The sequence below is a fragment of the Nycticebus coucang genome, chromosome 6 (assembly GCF_027406575.1).
Source record: "Nycticebus coucang isolate mNycCou1 chromosome 6, mNycCou1.pri, whole genome shotgun sequence".
Classification (NCBI taxonomy): domain Eukaryota; kingdom Metazoa; phylum Chordata; class Mammalia; order Primates; family Lorisidae; genus Nycticebus; species Nycticebus coucang.
The window spans coordinates 65,437,181-65,461,482 of NC_069785.1; the positions used below are offsets into that span (position 1 = coordinate 65,437,181).

A 24,302-nucleotide genomic window follows, 5' to 3' on the forward strand; every position below is an offset into this window, starting at 1 on the left:
GATTTTGTATATGAAAAAACTAGGGCTCAGAAACTTACGAACCCGCCTCAAGGCTCATAGCATATTAGGAGCTAAGCCAAGGCTAGGTCTCAAGTCTTATACAGATTGTTTTTCTTTATCCGAGATAGGGTCTCTGTCACCCAGAGTGGAGTGTGGTGGCACCTTCATAGTTCTCTGTAGCCTCAAACTTGTGGACTCAAGCTCATCTCATCTCAGCCTCCTAAGTAGCCAGGACCACAGTTATGTATTTTGCGGTTTTTGGCCGGGGCTGGGCTTGAACCTTCCACCTCCAGCATATGGGGCCAGCGCCCTACTCCTTTGAGCCATAAGCGCTGCCCCGGCTAAGGTTTTTATATTTTGTAGAGATAGGATCTCACTATATTGCTCAGGTTGGTCTCAGATTCTTTCCTTAAGCAATCCTCCTGCGTTGGCCTTCCAAAGCACTGAGATTACAGGTGTGAGCCACCATGCCCCACCTCCTCAAATAGATTCTAATCCTTCATCAAAAATTAGTGGTTTGTCTTACTGCCTGCTTAAATTTTAGTAAATCCCATTTTAACATGATTGCTTATTCCATGTATTTGTAAAATTCCATACATCAACTAACATTTTCTGAAACATAACTCCATGCCATAGGACCGTAATATACTCATCAGCATAGAACACCATGTCAGGCCTGCCTCCCACCCCATCATGAAAGGGGTGCATTTTAGGCAAAACTTAAGTATTCAGTTGAACCATATCAAATTACCATTTTTACTAGTCTGAAATAGTCCAATATCAGCAGTTTCATGTGGACCAGACTATATATATTTTTTAAATTTAATGTGCATTAAGATTTTTGCCCTCATTTTCTTAAGTCTAGATAATCAACAAAGCCTGATTTTTTTTTTTTTTTTTTTTTTCCTTTTGAGACAGTGTCTTACCTGGTCACCCCTGGTAGAGTGCTGTGATGTCACAGCTCACAGGAACCTCAAACTCTTGGGCTCAAGCAATTCTCTTACCTCAGCCTCCCAAGAAGCTGGCACTCTAGGCACCCACCACAACACCCAGCTATTTTAGGGACAGGGTCTCTCTCTGGCTCAGGCTGGTCATGAACTCCTGAGCTCAACCAATCCAACCGCCTTGGCCTCCCAGAGTACTAGGATTATAGGAGTGACCCACTGCACCTAACTTCAGACTATATTTTCATCTGTGGTTGGTAGGGTAAGAAGCTTCTGTGTAGAAAGAGGTACTTAAAGATAAATTTGCTTTTGTTCTAGCGGTGGTCCATTTGCAAGCACAGGCTTACTGTAAGAAAGGAAAGAAACACCATTATATATTTAATACGTAAGGCACGTTGGCTTTTTCTGTTTCCATACCTCTCAAATTCAAACAGGATCCTGGACATGGTACCTTTCATTTAACATTAGATGCCTGGACAGTCTCATTAGTACCCAAAATCTGAGATTTCATTCACAATGAACAGAGAGAAATGTTTGTCTTTTTTCTGCCTTTAGCTCTGGGAAGTCTTGTTCCATGGTGCAGAATATAAAAGTAACTCTGTGCTCTATTTTGGTCCTCACAGACCACAGCAGTGCAGTGTTTATTTGGGAAGGTCAGCTCTAAATCTTGGGTTTTCCTGCTTGTCTTTCTCTTTAGAGGAATGAAGGTCATTGAAAGTCGAGCCCAGAAGGATGAAGAAAAAATGGAAATTCAGGAGATCCAACTGAAAGAGGCCAAGCACATTGCTGAAGATGCCGACCGCAAGTATGAAGAGGTCAGATCCTGAGGCCCAAAGCCTCGCGGGCTTCCAACAGTGGCCTTCAGGAGGCCAGGGAGCAGCATACAGCCTTAATTCCTAAGATAAGCAGTCTGCTTCCTTAGCAGAAATGGGTGGTTTTGAGAAGCAAAAGTTCCTTCGTCTCCAGAAAATGGTTCATGTTTTGATCCTGCTGGGGGATCCCAGGCTTTATTATAAAGCTGCTGGATAAGACTGGAAGAAAGACCACAGCTCTTCTCCTCCAACCCCAAGGGGACAAGAGATCTTTCTCTGGCCAGGAGAAAGGAGAGTTGAAACACTTGTGTCTTATGAAAGGAGGCTCTCAACACTGCCATGGTGCAAGTGGTTCTTGCCAGCGTGATTTACCTGGCACGCCCTGTTCAAGCAGCTTAGAGACCACAGACCAGGCAGTTGCTTGATAGATTCATTCATGGAGGTCTCTCTCCTCAAGGGTGGTAGGAACCCATTGTCAGCGCAGGTTTTCGGCTGCGCGGTCATGTCCTCATGAAAACAATCTCCTGTGACAACAGAGCCAACATTGCCGTTAAGGTTTTAGTTTTTCCTTATTGTATCACAAGGCCATGAAACGGCATTGACTCTCCTTTTTTATTGTTATTATCTTCAGATTACACTATGCTCGCTAATCTTGAATTGCATCAGAGTGTCCTTTCTCCTCTCGGGTTCTCCCACTAAATACAGATTTGACTTTGTTAATCATTTCATCACCTTTTCTCGTTTTCGCTTCTCTTAAGTTCTTCCTCCACAAAAAGGAGGTTGATGCACCACAGCTCTACATTGGTGGGGTTCTCAGGTTTATTTTCAGTGTCTTCCTGACACCTGTCTTGCCCCACCTTTTCAGTATAGAATACATCATGCCTCATCCTACTGCTATTTTTAAGATTATGAATTTCATATTTCTCCTTCCGTCCACATTTTGGTCTGGCCACTGTGTAATTATGCACACACCTAGTGCAGACTTCCAGTTGACACCGCCCAGTCGTAATTAACCACTGTGGGTCTTTGTGAGCAGAAGCCTCTGACCACCTCTCTGTTGCCACTCCTTCTAGAGAGTTGCTTCTCTCCAGTCTACTGGAAAGAGGATCGTCATGTTTTAGACAAAAACCTTTAGGGGCTGATGGGATTTGATCCCCACTCCTTGTCCTCCTGCGCAAGCTTGCAAGCCCCATGGTGTCTGCATGTGCTGTGTTTTCTTCCTGTAGGTGGCCCGCAAGCTGGTCATCATTGAGAGTGACCTGGAACGTGCAGAGGAGCGGGCTGAGCTCTCAGAAAGGTAGGCAGACCCTGCATCAGGAGGCCACGTGTGGGGTGCTGCAGAGCAGTGACTAAACAGCATGACCTTCTGGCAGCTGCACATTTACCTGTTTCAGCTCCGGGCTCCTTTTGTGCTCATTTGATGTCGATGAGCCACGAGTATGGAACATGAAGGAGTCGTGTGGGGTGTCTGTGTATGAATGCGTGTATCACTGCATGCCTTACCTGCACACTGATTTTGTGAATGGCCTTGTGCATTTCCTGTGTCCACTAACAGCCAAGTTCGACAGCTGGAAGAACAATTAAGAATAATGGATCAGACCTTGAAAGCATTAATGGCTGCAGAGGATAAGGTACTGATGGTTCATGTGTGATTTTGTAGGTTTAACTGCAACCCAGATGTCTTTCAGCTTCCAATGCCTCCTGGTTGGTTTGGTATAACGACTGCACCTTCACTACACCCTCTGCTATACATATCTTGCTTTAAGTGCTTTCCCTTGGTCCTTTATGCTCCTTTGTTTTTTCCCTTCATAAATGCTTCTTTGGGCAGCCAAAAAAGAAGCCAAGTTATCATACTTCAGAGTTGGGGTTTGTTACCTTGCCTTTCTGCTGTTGCAAGGTTGGGGGACAGCAAAATTGATATTTCAATACCTGATGACTTGGCTACTTTAAGGCAGCCCTTCGTCTCTAGGACTTGGTTTTCATTTTTTCCCATCCCTCTCCTTTTTCTCTCCTTCCTTTGGCTTGTCTCCCACCCTTTCTGCCTCTGATCGAAAACATTAGCAAATGTGCCGAGCTTGAAGAAGAATTGAAAACTGTGACGAACAACTTGAAGTCACTGGAGGCTCAGGCCGAGAAGGTAGGCCAGGAGCATGGCGTGGGGGAAAAGGCATCTTTTAAGAGCTGCACAAAAGAGGCAAACTTTTCTTCTTCTAAGGGCCTGCTGATAAAAGCAACAGTACAGTAGCCATTTTAGTACATGGCAACATTTCCTGCAGGTTAACAGATAGCAGATTATTTTTTGAATAGAGAATTGGTTAGGTATGTAAGTCATCAATTTAATTTAAACCAAGTGCCAAATGGATAAGTTATCTTGTTCTCATCCCGTGTAAAACAATAGGCCGGAAAGCAGAGAATGTATTGTAGTATGCCATTGGATATCAGAGCTTGTGTTACCTCCTGAGACATCTTTAACATCTGGTGGCTGGGTTGGCGCGTTCTCTGCATTAGAAGGCATGAGGGAGTGAGCTGCAGCCTGACATCTGGAATGCTCTTTCTAATTACAGTACTCTCAGAAGGAAGACAAATATGAAGAAGAGATCAAGGTCCTTTCTGACAAGCTGAAGGAGGTAATACTATGAGAATTTTGGATGAAACCAACTGGATTTTAAATGAATTTGTTTTCACAGAATGGTCAGGGATTTTTCATTTTAAAGTCAATAGGATTCAACTCAGGAATATGCAGAGGTGGTGTTGGAGTGTACGAGTTTTGCCAGCTGCCATCTCTCGTGGTAGTTTCTGTTGAAACGAACAAGTACATTCTGACCATTTTTGCAAGTGATGTGCTTCATTTTCGTCCTTGAGTCTTCCCTATGTTTGTAGCTACTGGAAACATAAAACTTCCCAACTTCGACTCACATAAATTAAATCATTACAGGCTGAGACTCGGGCCGAGTTTGCAGAGAGGTCAGTAACTAAATTGGAGAAAAGCATTGATGACTTAGAAGGTAAGATCTTAAGTGTCATTTTTGATTTCATCCTTATGGTTGAATACTGACCTGGCAAAATGATTTTCCGTTCCAAGGGCATACGCCTTGATACACGTCTTTGCTCTAGCACATTCTTCCTTTCTGTCCTCTGGAGTTTTCATCTGTGGCTCTTAAACTCTTGGACCTGAGTCCTCTGCTCATGAGGTGCCTGTTTAGCCACCAGCCATGGCAAATGCAATCTCACTGTACTTCATGTTCAGAAATATGACAGGTTCATTTTTCCTTGTGAGTGAAGTGCTTACGGGTGCTAATATGCTTGAATATATTTGGTATCTTTGTTTTTAGATACAACTCGTCTTCTTCCAAGTATTAATGCATAAGGATTTTTTTGTTAATTCATTTGTTATCTTAGCAAAATATTCTATATCTTGAAAGAGGGGGAAATCAATAGAGCATTGTATTTTGAGATTATGCTTAAGCATTTCTCCCCTAAGAAATTTACGTTTCATTTTAGTAAAACCCATCATATCTCACAGAAATCCCAAAGGTTCAGCTCTGAGGCTTGCGTAAGGGTTAGCTGTGAAAACAAAAAAAATACATATAATCACAAGCAGAAGGGTTAGAGGCAAGACTAGGGCTTGGTGTGCAGATAATAACCAAGTGGAGAAGACAGAATGACAAATGATTGCAAAACAATATGCCAAAGGACAGCAAAGTGGGAAGCCTTCATCATTACAAAAACTAAATTGCACCCCTGCCACAACGCTACCATAAAAAGCGTGGCTCTCTGCTTTTCAAGTCTCCTAGACCAGTAACAGGCAGCTTGAATGGGAAGACCACAGGAGTAGTTCAAATGACACTAAGAAATCGATATCCCCAGTGGTCTAGGTTGGTCAGGAAGTCAGTGGTTTGAAGGTGGAGCCAGATAAGGATTGCTGGCTATCCTCGCAAATTGTTCTTCCAAACCACTGCCCTGGATGTTTTTTTCCATTGTTTATAGCTGCAGGTGGCTGACTACTCCAGTGTTATAAAAATATAGCTGTGCAAAAACAAAAAGTTCCCTTACCCACCCAGGAGACCGCTTTCTAGGGTGGTTTTTTATTTTTTTTAGGATTTAACATGGTTTCCTGATACATCTACCTTGTTTGTTATGATTTTCATGTTGAGTCTTTCTCATTTTATTTTCTAATGGGTTTTGTTCTCTCTGTTTTTGTTTCAATTTTTTTTAAAAACCAAACGCACGCCTCCTGCATTGGCCACCTGCTGCGGCACCAACCCCTTCCTGCATTGCCCTTTCCTTGCTGCTGTGTCGGGATGGCGCCCGCGCCCCCCTCGCTCACCCTCCATCTCTTGATCACTCTCCATGTCCTTGCACCTCTGCCTTCCACTTCCTGGTCATAGACGAGCTGTACGCTCAGAAACTGAAGTACAAAGCCATCAGCGAGGAGCTGGACCACGCTCTCAACGATATGACTTCCATGTAAATGTTCATCCACCCTGCCTGCTCACATCCATGCCTCATGCTAAGGGGAAAAGCTCACCCCTGCCCGCTGCTTTGCTCTTTGATCTCCATCTTTGCACGCTTTTGTTCACTCTCCTTGGTGTAACTTAGAATAGTCCTTTTTTCACTTTCTACTAATACGGAAGCCAAGTAGGTGAAGTCTGTATGAATCATTTTCCTTTCAGAATAGTTTCATTTTGTAAACGCTGAACCAGATTGTTCCCACTGAGCAATGAACTGGAAAATGAATGACCATGAGCACCGTCTAATAAAACTGAAAGACCGTGCAATGGCAAAGGAACGTCTCAAGAAATACCAAAAATTGAGGCGCCGGCCCCATATACCTGAGGGTGGCGGGTTCAAACCCGGCCCGGCCAAACTGCAACCAAAAAATAGCCGGGCACTGTGGTAGGCGCCTGTAGTCCCAGCTACTCGGGAGGCTGAGGCAAGAGAATCACTTAAGCCCAGGAGTTGGAGGTTGCTGTGAGCTGTGTGAGGCCACGGCACTCTACCGAGGGCCATAAAGTAAGACACTGTCTCTACAAAAAAAAAAGAAAGAAATACCAAAAATTGGTTTCCTGAGATTCAATTAAGTACAATGTGATCATTTTCATAAAAGAAATACAAATTTAAGGAAACCCTGAAGTGTCAGGGTATTAAGGATCTAAAGAAAAGGAAATTGGCAGGATCCCATACAGATTAAAGAACGGTGCTATAAAAGATCATCTTGTCTTCACTTTTAAGAATTACAAAAAAAAATAAAGAATTCTACGGTGGCTTACACCTGTAGTCCTGGCACTCTGGGAGGCTGAGGCAGGAGGATCACCTGAGGTCAAGAGTTGGAGACCCAGGGCAGCGCCTGTGGCTCAAAGGAGTAGGGCACCGGCCCCATATACCAGAGGTGGTGGGTTCAAACCCAGCCCCAGCCAAAAACTGTAAAAAAAAAAAAAAAAAAAAAAAAAGTTGGAGACCTGCCTGAGCAAGAGTGAGACTCTGTCTCTGCAAAAAATTTAGCTGTGTGGCACACGTCTATAGTCCCAGGTACTCAGGAGGCTGAGGGAGGCAGGAGGATGGCTTGAGCCCAGGAGTCCAAGATTGCAGTGAGCTGTGATGATGCCACTGCACTCTATCTGAGCAATTGAGACCCTGCCTCAAAAGAAAAAAAAAAAAAAAAAGCTAAAGTAAACTGAATCCTCTGCTGAGAAACCAATCCTCTCAACCCTCTAATTTTCTGGTTATGCGAAAGGAATTAAATAACCCACAGTAAATATTTACTACAGCCTGTGTCAAAGAAATGGGAAATAAAGCACAGATTGTACAATGTGGGTTTGGGAGTTAATGACCCAGATTTTACAGTGAGGCAGTAAGGTAGTTAGAGTAGGTAGCCATGTTTTCATGAGAAGAGCACTGAACATACACAACTAATTCACATGTTACTAACCAGACGTAAGCTTTTTCTAGCTCCTTAAATTCTAACCTGGAATGTTGCACGGAGGGTTCTTCATTCTAATATCACACTGGATTCCACTGAAGCTGGAAGGGTTATTTTCCAGGCCTACCTGTCATTCCCTTACCCATACAGAAAAAATGACAGCTTGGAGAGTGTGGCATGTGCCTGCTGCTGCCTTAGAGGTTATAGGATCTCAACCAGAAAAGCCCTTAGAGACATGACTGTCACCATGGAAACTAGAGAGACTCATCTTCTCTTCCCTCATTTGCAAACGAGGGGGTGGATCGCATCTGTCTCTAAGGTCTTTTCCACTGCTAAAATGTGGCATTTCTATGGAAAAACTTTTACAGTCAAGCATGATTAAATATTCTGAAAGGGGGGTTTAACTTAAAATTTGTTTTCAGTTCTGTTCCTGGGTCTTCTTAAAATGGCCCCTTACTCTCAGGGGCCTGTGGTGGCCTCTGGGTGCAGCCCTGGCGGGCAGGGATGGAGATCTTCCCTAGGCTGCGGCTGGCAGGGGGGTTTGCATGTCTGCTGTCTGTCTCTGTTTCAAGTGCTGCCCTCATGTGTGAGTTTGGTTTTCCTTTTTTCCATTGTGCCACTTTTTCTTTTTCTCCCACCTTTTTTCTTCACACAGATAAATTTCTTTGCTTCACTTCTCCCAAGACTCCTCCTCCGAGCTGGATGTCCCACCTCTCTGCGCTCCGCATTTTCCTGGTTCTCTCTCTTAGCATCCTGCCTTAGAGCCAGGCTCACACTGTGCTTTCTATTGTACAGAAGCTCTCCGCTTCAGTGTAAAATAAACACTGTGTAAGCTATTTCTGTTTGCTATTCTTTTTACGTATTTATTGACATTTTAGTTTCAACACTGAATAAAATGACAAATCTTCACACATATGAGGGTTACTTTTTGGCTGCTGCTTTTTTCTTTTTTCTTCTGAACATTATACTTTAATATCAGGAATTTCTAAAGTAAATAGTTCCTTGTGGAACTTTTAGAAAAATGCCCAGGCCTGCATCCCTCTCAGAGGTTTGGTTTCCAAAGGTTAGAGTGAGGCTTGGGCGTCTGTGAGATTTTCTTGGAAATTGCAACAGTTCTGCTATGCAGTAGGGGTTGAGAACCTCTATCAGGGGACATTGATTGCTCGTTAGGAGTCAGAAGATCTGGCTTGATCAGTGCCTCCCTCTGCCAGAGGTTTCGTGTGGGATGCGGTGGTTGATGTTGAGGTGTTGATGTTGAGGCCCGGCTTGGGAGAACATGGTTAACTAATGCAAGGCTCATGATGAATGGCTCCATGGCTATTTCACAAGTGCTAGGAATTTACACATTGGGAAAAGAAAAACAGGACTTGGATGCAGACAATGTAAGCTGTAGTTATTTTTTATCATTCTTTACAGCTCAAAGATAAGTTTAGGCTTTTTCAAAGTATATTCATCACTCAACCACCTCATTTTGATCACGAAAATGACCTATTAGGGTATGGTTACTGTGTTCAGTCGTAATTTATTTTGCTTCTAAGCTCATCATGTCTTTATAAGATGTTGTACATACATAATCTTGTGTTTAATAGCTGTTTTTTTTTTTTTCCATTTGTGGACATTTTAAAAATATAACCATTAAAGCTAATTCATTTCTTTTTTCCAAAAACTAATTGGTGGAAATTGTTCAGAATACAGTTGTATTTTATTTAGGCTTCACCATTTCAGTTCACAAACAGCAATTAAATGATATTTTTAATATATTACAAAATAGAACTTTACATAATGTAGACTTGAGTTTCTTAATTCCCAACATTTCTTAATTCTCAGCGTTTTTCCTTCCTCAGAAATCTGGCTATATTTGTCCTGTTTTTTAAATGTAGATCTTCATGTTTTGCTTATAGTTTTTGTTAGCTCAAGAAGACTGATATGACCACTCTACTCACATAATTTGGAAAAACTCTGAAAATACTGTCAGTTACTCTACAAAGACTTCAGAGAAGAGAGGAAATATTTTTTTAAAGTATCTTTAATACTGTGGATTAGAGTATCTTAGTAGTAGTGTGATAGAGTTCTTAAAAATTAGACTCTCCGTTGAGAGTATAAGGACTTCTGTTATTTCATATCTTTTCCTGAGGCTCCTTGGGCCTGCTTCTGTCCATGATCTCTGCCTTGTTCTTTTTTAAATTAAGGGCAGTATAAAGTATACCTTCCTTTGAGTAACCCAGCTTCCTACCATAAACAAAATGGCCAGTCTGAAAGTTCTGCTGAGCAGATGTTCAATTAATTCTGAAAGCACATCTGTTTGGGGGAAACCCTTCTGAAAACTTGAATACTTTCTCTATGTACAGACTCTACTAAGGGAAATGGAGAGTCTAGAGCAGCCCAAGGAAGTATGTACGCACAGGAGGATAAAACAGCTAGATTAGTTTCAAGAAATTGTTGGGGGTGGTGCCTGTGGCTCAGTGAGTAGGGCGCCAGCCCCATATACCGAAGGTAGAGGGTTCAAACCCGGCCTCGGCCAAAACTGCAACCAAAAAATAGCCGGGCGTTGTGGCGGGCGCCTGTAGTCCCAGCTGCTCAGGAGGCTGAGGCAAGAGAATCGCTTAAGCCCAAGAGCTGGAGGTTGCTGTGAGCTGTGTGAGGCCACGGCACTCTACCGAGAGCAGTACAGTGAGACTCTGTCTCTACAAAAAATAAAAAAAATAAAAAAAGAAATAAAAAAGAAATTGTTGGAGGCCAGGCTTCTAGTTCAGAGGGCCAGGCCATAGCAGATGCTGCAAGAGGACCAAGCCAAAAGCACCACTGAGTCTGGGCACTAGAGGCCTTAGCCATCTGGGAGTCTCCATAGAAAAGGAGGAGAAAACACTTCCAAGGGTATACATGTGTCTGGTCCCTGCCCCTGGGCCTCTCTCTCATGGTACCAACTCCATGGCAGCTGAAGTGGACAAAGTCCCCAGGATGCTGTGTGAGGGACCAGTGTCTTTCAGCTGAATTCACATTGACCATCTGGATTCTCTGGGGTTTCTGCAAACTCCTTCCATTCCAGCTTGACCAAACATGTGGGCTCAGCTAACCAAGACAGCTTGCCTGCCCGTAGTGACAGTGCCCCTTGTCAGTAGTGTGAGTATGTAAAGGGATTTACAGTTTGCAACCCCCAATCATATGCCACAGGCAAGATGCTGTGGGAGGTAGTGGGGGTGTGGTAAGGAGATGAGCTGGCTCTCGTGGGAAGATAAATGAGTGAAGCAAGTCAGAAGGAGAAGGCATTATGCATTTAGAGCCAACAAGGAAAAGAAGAATTCTGACCCAGGTTTTGAATATTCAGAAAATCTGGATTAGCAAAGAGGACCAGACAGTGGGTACTTCACACTAGAAAACATAATGAGCACAGACAGTATCTTCCCATCTCCTACCGTTTATGAGAATGTTAATGTGAGAATTGCTCGATATCCCAAGAGCCCTGCTGGCTGCTGATGACATTTTCCCCAGGGGCAGGATTGTTAGCTTTTCAAGGACATTATTTCTAAGTCCAGCTTGTCACCATCATTCAAAGCAACCTACCTTTTCCTGGTGGGTTCCAAGCTCTTGCCTGTCATTGTTTAGGTATCCCTTGGATCGTCAGCTACAGACTGATTCTTGGGGTTTGCTTCCTAGCTATGTGAGCAAATTGCTTGTCAGCCGTAAAGAGTACATCACGCTGGTTTTGTAGATGGCCCATATTCTGCTCATTTTGTACATATCCATTAGCACCGAACATGAATGCCATCTTGCTGGCAGGTAGCAAGCAGATAAATTCTTAATCAGTAATTAGTGGCGATAATGCTTGTTCCTTTACTGTTTGAAGAGTGTAGAATTCGTATTCTGTATCATGTTGACTGGGAGGAGGACAGGGACTTAGTTCTGCGTTTCACAAATTTTTTATGCAGCAGAAACAGTAGCCCCTACTGAATATTACTTGAGGGGAAAGCCTTCCCTGTGAACACAGAGGAAGAGGTGGGCAGGAATGGGCAGCGTGAGGTTTCCCTCAGTCCTCCACTGAGCCCCCTAGCAAGGGGTGCAGATATGCTGGACTCACCTGCAGCCAGGCCTCAGTTCCCAGATCTGTTGCCAGAAACCATATGGCTCAGCTCACAAGGTGGTTTGGTGAAATACCAGAGGAACATTCCCTCTTCCTTTTCCCCAGTGCTCCTTCCTCCCCCTCTCCCATTTTCCTCCTCCCTTTCCCTCCTCTCCTCTCCTTCCCACCCAACCAAGAGAGAGATTCTGGCTCCTCCTAAGTCTGCTAAACCTTTTACCATTCATCCTTCCTGGGCACAGGACAGATGACCGTGGGGTAAGAGTACACTGCTCAGCAAGTGGCCAGTTGCTGTCCTGCCTGAGGCATCTCTGTGTTCTCTATTAACTGCCTCTCACTGTCTGGCTAACCTGTCTCCCTTCTGCCTCTTGTTTTCTGCTGACCTGCTTGCTGACCTGTTCAGATCAACTCTACCAGCAACTTGAGCAAAACCGCCGCCTAACTAATGAACTAAAGCTGGCCCTGAATGAGGATTAAACTTAAGTGTGAAAAAACTTGGGCTGAATTCTAGGAATGGAGCCCTTTGTACTGGAAGTCTGAGACTTTCCTCCCTTCAGCTAGGGCTGGAAACAGTCGCTTTCTGCAGAAATGCAAGTGAAAGGAATCGACCAAAAGGCTAGCTTTGCCTGTATTTTTCTCTGTGTAGCTGGAATAATTAAATTCTCTTTACCCCTCAACCAGCATTTATGGTAAAATATTGATATCTCTTTAGCATTCCTTTTTGCAATATTTTGTCCTCTTGTTTGAACTGATACGTATTAAGAACCAAAAGAAAGAAAAAGTTTTCAATTTCCCACAGACAACTGTGAGTCCTTTGATTACATATTCACATTCCTAACTTCTTGATATCTGTAGTGTTTGAAATATGATTAAATGTACCTATGCTTGGGCAAAATAGCTTTTGAAAACAGGAGCTCATGTCAGCAGTCCCTGGTTGTCTGAAAGGTATGCTTTATTTGGTCTAATGGTGGTGTTGGAGTCTGTTGAGAATGTCGTGCTAATAACAAATAGAACGCTGTTAAAATATTCAGAGACTATCCCAATGAAGTGTGCATGAAATACATGGATAACTTTTTTATGAGCAGTAGAAATAAATCATTTTAAAAGTTGTCAGAAAACCTGTTTTACGGCATCTATTTTCTGTGAGATTGTGTTGCAACACAATTCCCAGACCTTTAACTGCTTGTAGCTCAGAGATGTCTGCTGTTATTAACTGCTCCGGTTCGTGTAACAGTGCTGCAAGCTTTATTTGGTTTTTACCTTTCCCTTTTCCCATGGCATACGATCAGTGAGCCTTCACCAAACCCACCTGCGTTTTATTCTCAGAGTAGATTGTTGGTGAAGGGGCACATGACCACTCTGAGACTCTGCCTGTGGTTCCTGCGGGTCAGAGACATCTTCCCTCTTCCTGGGTCCTTATCTGGAAAGTGATGTCTTACAAGCATGCCTAGTGCTAATCATCTCATCTTGTGTTTGTGATTGATGTTTGCCTGCCTAAATGTACAAACCATCCTGTGTCCAAAGCGCAGCTATTCATGACTTAATTTTCTAATCCCACCACAGAGAAAGTGGCTCATGCCAAAGAAGAAAACCTTAGTATGCATCAGATGCTGGATCAGACTTTACTGGAGTTAAACAACATGTGAAAACCTCCTTAGCTGCGACCACATTCTTTTGTTTTGTTTCATTGTTTTGTTTTTTCAAAACTGCTTACCATGAAACCCCTTCAATGCATCTCTATTTACTGTTTTTACCACTGTCACAGTATACATCTGCAGTATACCATGTCAAGGTGATAATGGTTTAATGTGCCATTTCCCGGGTTGATGTTGCCACACTTTATAGTAACACAGTTACGCTTAGTCAGTGTAGGAATCCTCACTAAAGCAGACAGATTTCCACTCAAAGTGCCAACAATGGAGTGAACAGGAATTTTAATGTTGGGAACACAATCAGGTGTGGATTGGTGCTACTTAAAAGGTCCCCTGTGGTCTTTTATTCAATATTGTACAATTTAGAACTCTGTCCAACACTAATTTATTTTGTCTTGGGTTTTGCTATGAGATGAGACTATGGATCCTGCATGCCTGAATGCACGAAAGCCAAGGGTCTGTAAGCCACGGCGCTCTTTTAAGATTTCCATTCCTTTCTCATTGGCACACTTGTAGTCCATTAAAACTCTGTAGGATAACATTCAATATAGATTTCCAGTCTTCATTTCTCCATGTTAAACTGAAAGATCTAGGCACTGCCTACAATTGGTAAAGAGCATTTTCCTGAGAGTTAAAACTATATGTAAACATTGTATAATGATACGGAATAAAATGCACATTGTAGGACATTTTCTAAATTTGGTGGTCCTGTCATTTGTATGTCTTTTGCTTTGTGAACTTTAGATCGATTGACCTGACTTCCCTTACAAATGATTTCTCAAAACAATATCCCAGGGTCCAAGGAGAGAACTGCATTTCACATGTGTTACCTCCCAGAAACACAGCAGCTTCCTTTTGGTCTGCTAGAATTACAATCGAGGAGGAAGGGCCCTTTCCAGAAGTCATTCTTCATGTTTTTAGTATATGTTTGGACATACATATAGGCATTCTGCAGTGGTTTTACCAGTTCGGGGGGCTTTCTCCTCAGGTATGAGCAAGTCATTAGCAGGGGCATAGCCACACATCAGCAGGTGATGGCTAATAACCAAATCCGCTGTTTGTCCCCCAGCAGTGTGATTCCCCTTAAAAGTACTGCTGTAATCAGTCTTTGCAACTCTGCTTTCTAACTCACATGAGTTCTAAATTCCAGTACACCTTCTATTTCTCAGACTTGGAAACTGAAAATATCAGTCATTTGCCTAACTCTTGAAGACTTTGAAGCGAACAGAAGTAGATCACAGACATTACTAGTTGGCTTAAGTTGTGCTGCAGAGAGACAGATGTTCTCACCAAAAGCAAACACAGTAGAATGGACATAAAACTCATTTGGATGCAGATATATCTTAATTCAGAAATACTAACGGCTTGGCACATATAGCTCAGTGGCTAGGGCACCAGCTACACACACTGGAGTTGGTGAGTTGGAACCCAGCCCTGGCCTACAACCAAAAAATAGCTGGGTGTTGTAGCCAGCGCCTATCGTCCCAGCTACTTGGAAGGCTGAGGCAAGAGAATTGCTTAAGCCCAAGAGTTAGAGGTTGCTGTGAGCTGTGACACCAAGGGGGACATAGTGAGACTCTCTCTCAAAAAAAAACTATATCCCTATAACTGCTCTCCGGGGCCCCTTAATCTCGAGTATTTCCTCTCCATGGAAGGACAGAAGCTGTAAGGCAAAGAACCCAAACAGGAATCTAGAGCCTGCCTTCCATATCTCACTTCCAAAAAGCCGTCCTCTCCTGCTCAAGGCAAGTAAGTGCTCCAGTTCCCAATGTTCCCACAGTTTTGCTACCCAAAGGATCTCCCCTGCTAGTCCTCAGCTAGGGGGAACAATTTTTGAAAGCCTCTCCTAGACCCAGCTCTCTTTCATTTTGGGAGCCACATGTGGCTCCACATCAGGATTCTACCTTCTCTACCTGCCTACCCTGTCAAGTCCTGAGTCTGAGTTGCTCCTATAAAATGGGCTGAGATTAGCATCTAGCTCATGGGTGGTGGTTGTGGGAGTTAAATGTATAGCTGTGTAGCTCCATGAATGCTCACTGCTGCTGTCTCGGCTTGCCACATGTGCTCCAAAGACACCACAATTGATGCTTCGTAGCCATCCAGGTGAATGCACCCCAAATGATGGAGATGGTTATTAACATTCTCACATACTATTTAGGTATCCTCGAACTGTCCTCACGTTGCAAGCGCTATTTCATTTAAGCTTTACATCGGTGCTTATTTTACCAACAGGCCTCTACCCCGTTCTTTTGTTTTTGAGACAGTCTTACATTGTCTCCGTGGGTAGAGAGCTGTGGCATCATAGCTCACAGCAACCTCAATCCTCTTGCCTCAGCCTCCGAAGTAGTTGGGACTTCAGGCGTACACCACTACACCTGACTAGTTTTTCTATTTTTAGTAGAGACAGGGTCTTGTTCTTGACCAGGCTGGTCTCGAACTCCTGAGCTCAAGCAATCCACCCTCCTCGGCCTCCCAGAGTGCTACAATTAATTACAGGTGTGAGCCACCATCCCTGGCCAACTTGAGACTCAGAGTTCTATAGCACCTGAGCAGTGGGATTGAGCTTCAGGCTCTGGCATATGTGACCCCAAGGCCCTGTCACACAGGGAAGAAGTGTGTTCTATTTGCCTCGAGCATTTTACAGCAGCCGGAAAACAGCTACTAGACAGGTGACACGATGAAGCAGCAGGGATAGGAGAGGCTGGAAGGATGTAGACTTAGTCTCCCGTGTTGCAGCTCATTGACCATGAATGGGTAGTTTTAACATCGAACTTCCTCTCTGGGTTCCAGGGCTCAGATGAGATAAGTTAGTTATGAAGCATCGTGCCATGTCAAGAAATGATTGCCTGTTTCCACCTGGCACATGCCTGTGGCCCGATCCAGTGTGATAACCTCTGAACATGCCACTCCATGAAGTCAGAGAAAAAGAGATTAGTTAGGACTCTTCAGTATGGAAAGGCCAAGGCTGGAAGCCTATATGGTTCCCATTGACAGAGCCATGAATTGTAGAGAGAATTCAAGATTCAGACTCTAAATTGTTACCAAGACTTAGGCCCAGATGTCAGAATTAACAGCTGGAACAGTTGCCCTGTTCAGAATTAAACATTGTGAAACTCCATGGGAAAAGGGTACAGGGTAAGAATAGAAGCATTTTCAAAAAACTATTAAGTCCATGATGAGAGTTCTACAATCTGTTCTTCAGAGAATAAAATTGCTTTGTGGATACATTCTGAACTTTTTGAGACGCGCTGAAGAGAACAATTCCCCTACTTAATTGCTCCTAGAGATGTTGTTGGCAAAAACATCTAATTTTTGTGTATGCTGCTATGTATCCCCTGGAGTTCAATACTTTGGGCCTGATTTTTTTCTCCAGGAAAAAAAATATATATATCCTTTTTACTTCAACAAACATTTGAGTGTGTGTGAACTATCCATTTTTCTTAACTTGTCAACACTATTTGTGAATGTGATTTTAAATATATATATAGTCAGATGTACATAGAGAAAAAAATATCTAAATCCTCCAATCAAAAAGCTTGAGGGTGTTCGGGGAGCCATCATTTCTAGAATTGGAGACAAGGGTTTGAAAAGAAATCAGAAATGTCAGGCAGCATAAGACGTGTCCCTTCCACTATATATACTTTCTGACATTGAGGGTTTTCAGAGCTACATTCCTCCAACAGACGTCATAAATTTTGTCTGTCAAACAATGAATGAAGCTATGTCGAGAGTTCACTAATACAAAAGTAACTATTGCCAAGTTTTTGACAAACGGGCATGGACCCAGAGGATAAGCCTGGTATCTGCTGCCTGTGAGTTTTATTTCCATTTGTTACCAAGGCCATGCAGAACAAAGAGTTAGTCAAGGCTTATCAGGGCCTACCGAGATGGATGGCCTGAACTTACATGCGGACTGAGAGCCAGAAGGAGTCTTAGGATCACTGGGTCTGAGGAAAATGAGATGTAGAGGTTAAGGCTCGTTCCACTTGATCTTAGGCAAAAGGCCCAGGAGAGATTGGGTGTCTCGGTCAAGGTCATTCAGCCAGTTGAGTTCAGCTACCTTTGAACAGCTGGCACAGAGGGGCTAGCTTTGCACCCCGCTCTGTACTCACGCTGTGACCCCAGGTTAACGTCACCCAGTGGGCAGCAATGTCCTCATCCCAAAAAGTGCTGGGTTTGGCCTCTCCGCGAGCTTGTGTACTCCCTGAGGGCTGAGCACTGAAGGAGCTGACACCTCCAGGTGGCAGAGACAAGGAAAAGTCCTTGTCTTTTCCTCAGTCTCTAGAATGTTTACCCCCACATTGGGTCCTTAGGGAAACCGAAAGTAACTTTTTTCTTGTGGAATCAAAATCCCTAGTACCATTGCCCTGGGAGGGAACCCATTGCATGACCACAGTACCCAACACGTGGAAGTCAAAATAACATTTGTTGATTGGACAAATGGCCTAGAAACAAGACGCAGAGGAGTAGTCTGAAGGTTGTTGAATCTCCAGCTCTCGCTCTGCCTCCCGGAAGCCGGCTGAGTGTGGACAGGCTGGACACGCAGAAGAGTCAGCCCCTTCCTCCCCTGGGTGCTGCGTGGAGGTAAAGGACCTGGGGCCAGCGCACTTTATGATGGCGAGTCCTGGTCTGTTACCAGCTCAGCAGGTACTCAGGGTTCCAAGTACTGCCTTTCCAGTGGAACTCTTTTTTAGGCTCACAAATCAAATACTAAACTCCAGGTGCCTGCATTGGCATAATATAACCCTGTGACCTTTCAATGAGCTGGATTTTGATGGCTGACTCTATCCTGCACTAGCCCCTCACTCTCCCCACCCATCCCAAAGCCCACTTCCTCTGTGAAAACGCCTCACAAGAAAATAGTTGCCAAGAAACTACTTGCATCGTGCTGTGGTCCATCAGAGACACCATTATCTGAAGTGAACCTCACTAGTCACTAGTCCCAAAAGGATTAAGTATTGTTGCTAAAAACCTAGTGATCCACATATTAGAAATGAGAACCAAGGCCCAGGCAATGAGGGCTTTGTTTTTAAGGAGGATGCTGGCTTCACAGGGATGGCTGGCATAGCTGTGCCTCAGGATTGTAGCCAGCCAGGAAGTGATTAATTGCTGGTGTGTCCAGCTTGAAGCCTGACATCCCCATGATGTATTTTCCTGCTATATTTACACAAAGCACTCCTTTCCAGGACACTCCAGGACTGTCTGCCTAGCACCTTCCCAAGAAATTAAAAAAGAACAGGCAAAATAACTTGTTCAGGAATAGGAACGCAAAGAAAATGTGTCTCAATGAATTGTTCCCAGTCTCACATCCTGGCATAACTGCTCACCTCACCTCTCTTCAGTTGCTAACCCTCTACGTGAAGACTCCCATCTAGAATTCCTGCTGTTTCCAGCTTTCATTATCCCTCTACCTCCGGCTTTTGGTTTGCTTTCATATTGTATTTTATTGGCTACAGGACATATACAAATTCAGATTCATAATTTGGTCTAAAGGACAAAGTCCATTTCCATTTAAAAATCATTTACACTATTTTAGAGAATATAGATTGGTGATTATGGGAAAATACAGACATATGAAACAGACTCCTTGCCCTCAAGGACTCCATAAAAAAAGCTACTGACTATATGCTCACACACTAAAAAATAATAATAGTATGTGATTGCATGGCAGATTGGGAGTAAATGATACAAGAGTACTTGGAAAACAGACATCATGCCTCCTTCCTGGGAGATTTCGTTTTGTTTTGTTTTGTTTTAGGGACAGTTGCCCTTGCTGGAATGCAGTGGCATCATCATACCTCACTGTAACCTTGAACTCTCAGGCTCAAGCGATCCTCCTGCCTCACAGCTTTCTGAGCAGCTAGGACTACAGACATATACCACTAAGCTTGGCTAACTTTTTTTTTTTTTTTGAGACAGAGTCTCACTTTGTCACCCTCGGTAGAGTGCCATGGTGTCACAGCTCATAGCAACCTCAAACTCCTGGGCTCAAATGATTCTCTTGCCTTAGCCTCCCAAGTAGCTGGGACTATGGGCGCCTGCTACAATGTCTGGCTATATTTTTTAGAGATGGGGTCTTGCTCTTGCTCAGGCTGGTCTTGAATCTGTGAACTCAAGCAGTCCACCTGCCTCGGCCTCCTACCTGCTGGGATTACAGGTGTGAGCCACCATGACCAGGCCCCCTCCCCCTTTTTTAATAGTGTCTTGCTATATTGCCCAGGCAGGTCTTTAATTTCTGGCTTCACGCAATCCTTGACCTCCCCAAAGAGGAGGGATTACAGGTGTGATCCCTCGATCACACCAAGGATTACAGGTGTGAGCTACTATGCCCAGAAAGATTTTTAACCACTTAAAATCAGTAGAAAAGTCTCTCGTAGGTAAGCTGTATGTTTTTCTCAGGGGTACTCCAGCCACAGGCAGTTCACCACTCACCCTCACCTGTCAAAGCTTCGAAATAAGAACTCTGCTGGTTTATAACAGCTTTGGTTTTACTATTTACCCTGGCCACCAATTTTTTTGTTTATTATTGTAGCTTTTTTCTGCCAGACTCTCATTTAAAAATCTCCCCTCCTGCCCACCCACCTCCCATTCCTTTCTTTCTTTCTTTCTTTTTTTTTTTTTTGTGCAGTTTTTGGCTGGGGCTGGGTTTGAACCTGCCACCTCCAGCATGTGGGGCCAGTGCCCTACTCCTTTGAGCCATAGGCACTGCCCTCATTCCTTTCTTTTTTATGCCATTTAATTTTTTCTTTAATTTTTTTTTGAGACAGAGTCTCACTTTGTCACCCTTGATGGATGGAGTGCTATGATATCATAGCTCACAGCAACCTCAACTCTTGGGCTCAAATGATTTTCTTGCTCAGCTTCCCCAGTAGTTGGGACTACAGGCACCAGCTGCAACGCCCAGCTATTGTTAGAGACAAGGTCTACCTCTTGCTCAGGCTGGTCTCAAACCTGTGAGCTGAGGCAATCCACCCACCTCAGCCTAACAGAGTGCTGGGATTACAGGTGTGAATAGCCACCCCTGGCCATTTTTGTTTAATTTTGGTTCTGATCATACCTTTGCTTTTAGTTCTGAATCTTTGGAAGAAAAAGCAAAAACAAATAATTACATGAATTCTTAGAGACTGTAAAATCACCTTTCTATTCCTCTAGTGGGGCCTGAAAGGAACTTTTTGTTTCTGGAAAAGCAAACAGATGAGAATTGCCACAATTTTCATTTCATCCATGAGAAGACTCCCCAGGGCTGATTCTTCTCATTAGAGCAGACAGTGACCTGATCTGCCTGAGTTGCCAGACTTTGGAAATACAACCATTTTCGGAGTCTCTCTATAGGATTAGGAACCCAGGGCATCTGCAGATAATCCATTTCCCAGCCTTCCAAGAGAGATGAATAGTGAGATGGTGTGCAAGAGAGAACTGGGTTCACCACTGTATTAATATAAACTGCTGGATGTTCAGAGTTCTCCTTCTGCCTTTCTAGTTTTGGTACCTACCCAAGAAACATAAAATGTTACCAATAAACATGAATAATTAAATCTGGATAGAAAAGACTTGAATCTGAAGAATGAAGGATTCCAATTTGTTTAACAGCAATAGGTATGCGTTGAGTATTTAAAGGAGTATGTAAATTTCATGCAGCAATTTGCAAGTTCAAATAAAAAGCTATTGCCACATTTGAAAACAGAGTTGCGAGATAAATAAGCAAAATGTACAAGAAAATTAAAAGCAACCTTATAATTGCATATATTTTTAGGTTTTATTTGTCACAAAGCATTATAAAAACAATAGAGAAAAATCTATAAAGAAAAAAAGGTCACCCATAATTTCTCCACCATTATAAAATAAAAGACACTTTTATTTTCCATACGTTTTGCCTGTGAGTATAAGGCTTGTTATTCAAAATTTTATTTTTTATTCAAAAAATTTTGCATAAGTGTCTTCCTGTGTTGCTAATCTAGTCTTCAAGATATATTTTATGATACTGTGTCTGGTTAATATGGCACAATTTGTTCTCCTATTTTGGATCATTTGGGTTTTTCTGAGTTTTTGCTCTCATGTGAGGAGAGATTCTTTGTAATGTGGGTATCTTCAGACTTGTAGAAAATGAAAACACACGATTAAAAAAAAAGAAAGAAACCTATTTCTTTTGAGAACAGAAATACCCTTAAAATAGTGTTAAGCTGATTTTAACCATCTAGTGATTCCTGCTCCAGCCTGGACAGTCATGTGATTTCTAGGCTTTTGGTTCTTAAAAAAGAAATAATACAAAACACTTTTCCCAAACTGGTTGAGGTAGAGGCTTTTAGGAACTTGAACTCCAGAGATGTTATCTGTTTCTCCTCTTCTCCTCCACTCCCCAACAATAACAGACAAAAATGAACTTTAGGACATCCGTTCATAGCCACCCACTCTCTCCTGTACCCTTGTCTAAACAGTTGATAAAAATGAGTGATGGGCATGTGGGCTTAGAGGCACTGCCTAGGGCCTCACTTTGGGGGAAGACCCTTAATTGGTGGATAATAAATAATAACAGAAGGAGGAAGCAGTCACAACCCTCCTCCCACAAGAAACCTTAAACTCCACTGCTGCTAAGGAGGCAGCCCCGATAGTGGGTGAAATTAGACCAGAATTTGAAAGCCACCTCTGCCACTTATGGTTGTATGACTTAAACTAAGTTCCCTAACTTCTCTGTGATTGTTTCCCCAGCTACAAAATGGGGATTATAATAATAGCACCTGCATGACAAAGCTGAGGATGTGAATAACCAAGACTTTGCATCTGAGGTTTTTAGTACCGTGCTTGACGCAGCAAACTCTCAACCATGAACGACTTCTATTGCTATGTTAGTGAAACACACTGAGTCCTGGATCCCGACAATCAGCCCTCCCAGTCACACCCTCAAGGATTTACAGGCAAGGCTGCGATGGACTTTGCCCTCCTCACCTGTGAGGCTGCCATATTGTGCTTTTTCTCCTTCAAGGCTACCTCTACTGTTGTCAGGATGATTCACTGGAATGGTCAAAGCCATGGCCAACTAGCCTGATAGCCCAGTTGGCTTCCCCCCCTGAAATCACATGGAAACCGGCTTCATTGTCCTTCAGGTCTAAAATCCAGCATGGGTAAACAGGAAGAATAGCCCCTCTCTAGGTTGGAGAGGAGGGGCCCAAGTAGACCCCAATGACCAACCATCACCAACTCTCCAAGGAGGCCTCCTCCAGGGGCATCCAGAAGAGTGTACCCAGGTCCTGGGTCTTCCCCAGGGAATGATGAGGGTTGACGTCCAGGGTCAAGTTTCCTGGAATTTCTCAATGCCAAAAGGCTAGTTCTCCAGCTTGTAGGTCTTACTCTTGGTCGCTGGAAGGTTACCTAAGGCACTTAAAAGTTAACATCAGGTGATAATAATAATATCTGTCCTCCTCTGGTGAAATCTTTGATATCTAAGTTGCTGCTTTCTGCTTCCGTCTTGAGCTGATGGCCCCTCCCGCCTTTGCATCTTGAGCCTTTAAATGAGGGGATTGGCAGGAGGGGGCAGGCTGTTCTCAGAGCAGGACATGCCAGTGGAGGCAAAGGCTCGAGCTTCTCAGTGAACTGTAGCTTTTGCAGAGAGACGATTCAGAGTGTGGGGCAGGACACCGGGAGCCAGCCAGCACCAGGAATGAAAGCCAACATCTGCTCCATAATTTTGGGTCTGGTTGGCCAGGGCATCTGACACCAGGGAATGGCTTTCCTTTCACACTCTATTGTTCTGAGGCTTCAATTACATTCTTGACTAAGAGCCCAGGAATGGGGATAGCGGGCGCTCCAGAAATCCTCAGAGAGGTGACCACAACAGTGTTCAGCTTGCCCGCCTTCCTAATGGTGGTGCACGCCGCTGCTCTCCCAGGTAGAGGGATCACCGTCACTTCTAAATAGCTGTGTGAGCCTCCCTCAGCCTCAGATCTGGGATTAAAAAGGGATGGGGACAGTTCGACACTCACCAGAGCTGGATTATTCTACAGGGGTTTTGTACCAAAAAATGCAGGGGACCCAAAAGAATGAGGAAAAAAAAGAAAGGATCGAATTTAATATTTTATATTTCAAAAAAAAAAGCATTGACAAAGTCCTCATTGGAAAAATCTGAATTTGCTTAGTCTTAATTCCACTTACTTTATAGTTTAGTGACATTTTATCTTGGATTAAAATGCCTTTGGTGCAAATGGCTCCTTAAGGTGACTGCATGGCTCACTCACCACCCTGAAGAGCTGAGCCACTCCACAAACTTCCCATCTGTGCCCTCGGCTCTCCTGAGGACGCCACCCCACCCTCCAACACGCCTTCACACACGTCCACACTTGGAGCCGTCCATCGTGCTCGCCACCGGTCACCAGGGGAGATGCTGACCACGTTTATACCTGTGCGTTGTGTTTCAGGTGCTGTTGTGAACCTGTAATGTTGACAAAACCCAGGTGCAGCCCCTGGTTCTTGCTGGTTAGCAACTGGGGGGTTTGAGGCACGTTGCCAAGGCTCTCTGCATATTCTTTAACACAACCATAAAGGGCACAACCAGCCCTTTATGGTTGTGTTAAAGAATAAGAGAGAGAGCAGGGCAGAAGGGTGCACGTGTAATGCCAGCTGCCAGAAAGGCTGAGGAGGGAGGACCGCTTGAGCGCAGGAGTTCAGATTAGCCTGGGCAACAGAATGAGACCCCATCTCAGAAAGAAAGAAAAAGGAAAAAGAATAAAAGGTAAAACATGTCCAGGGGTTGGTACATAGTAGGCTAGGAATAAATATTAGGGTTGTTAATGACCCTTCTTCACTCCTGGTCCTTCCTTTTTTTACTATTTCTTTTCTTTTTTTGAAACAGAATCTCACTACGTCACCTTCGGTAGAGTGCTGTGGCATTACAGCTCACAGCAACCG

At 43.6% G+C, this 24,302-nt stretch overlaps 1 protein-coding gene across 27 annotated transcripts in view; it reads left to right on the forward strand.

Annotated features, from left to right (window-relative positions):
• The window catches only part of TPM1 (tropomyosin 1), a 28,368-nt gene extending 14,267 nt beyond the window's left edge, over positions 1-14,101 (forward strand). For 4 of the 27 annotated variants that reach the window (XM_053594406.1, XM_053594394.1, XM_053594393.1 and 1 more), the window contains 6 exons: positions 1,642-1,759; positions 2,983-3,053; positions 3,818-3,893; positions 4,321-4,383; positions 4,692-4,761; positions 13,315-14,101. In XM_053594406.1, coding sequence (XP_053450381.1) covers positions 1,642-1,759; positions 2,983-3,053; positions 3,818-3,893; positions 4,321-4,383; positions 4,692-4,761; positions 13,315-13,397 — 481 coding nt within the window. In that variant the 3' untranslated portion in view covers positions 13,398-14,101. The other 23 variants (XM_053594396.1, XM_053594395.1, XM_053594404.1 and 20 more) reach the window with 9 other exon arrangements.
• The last annotated feature ends 10,201 nt before the right edge of the window (positions 14,102-24,302 follow it).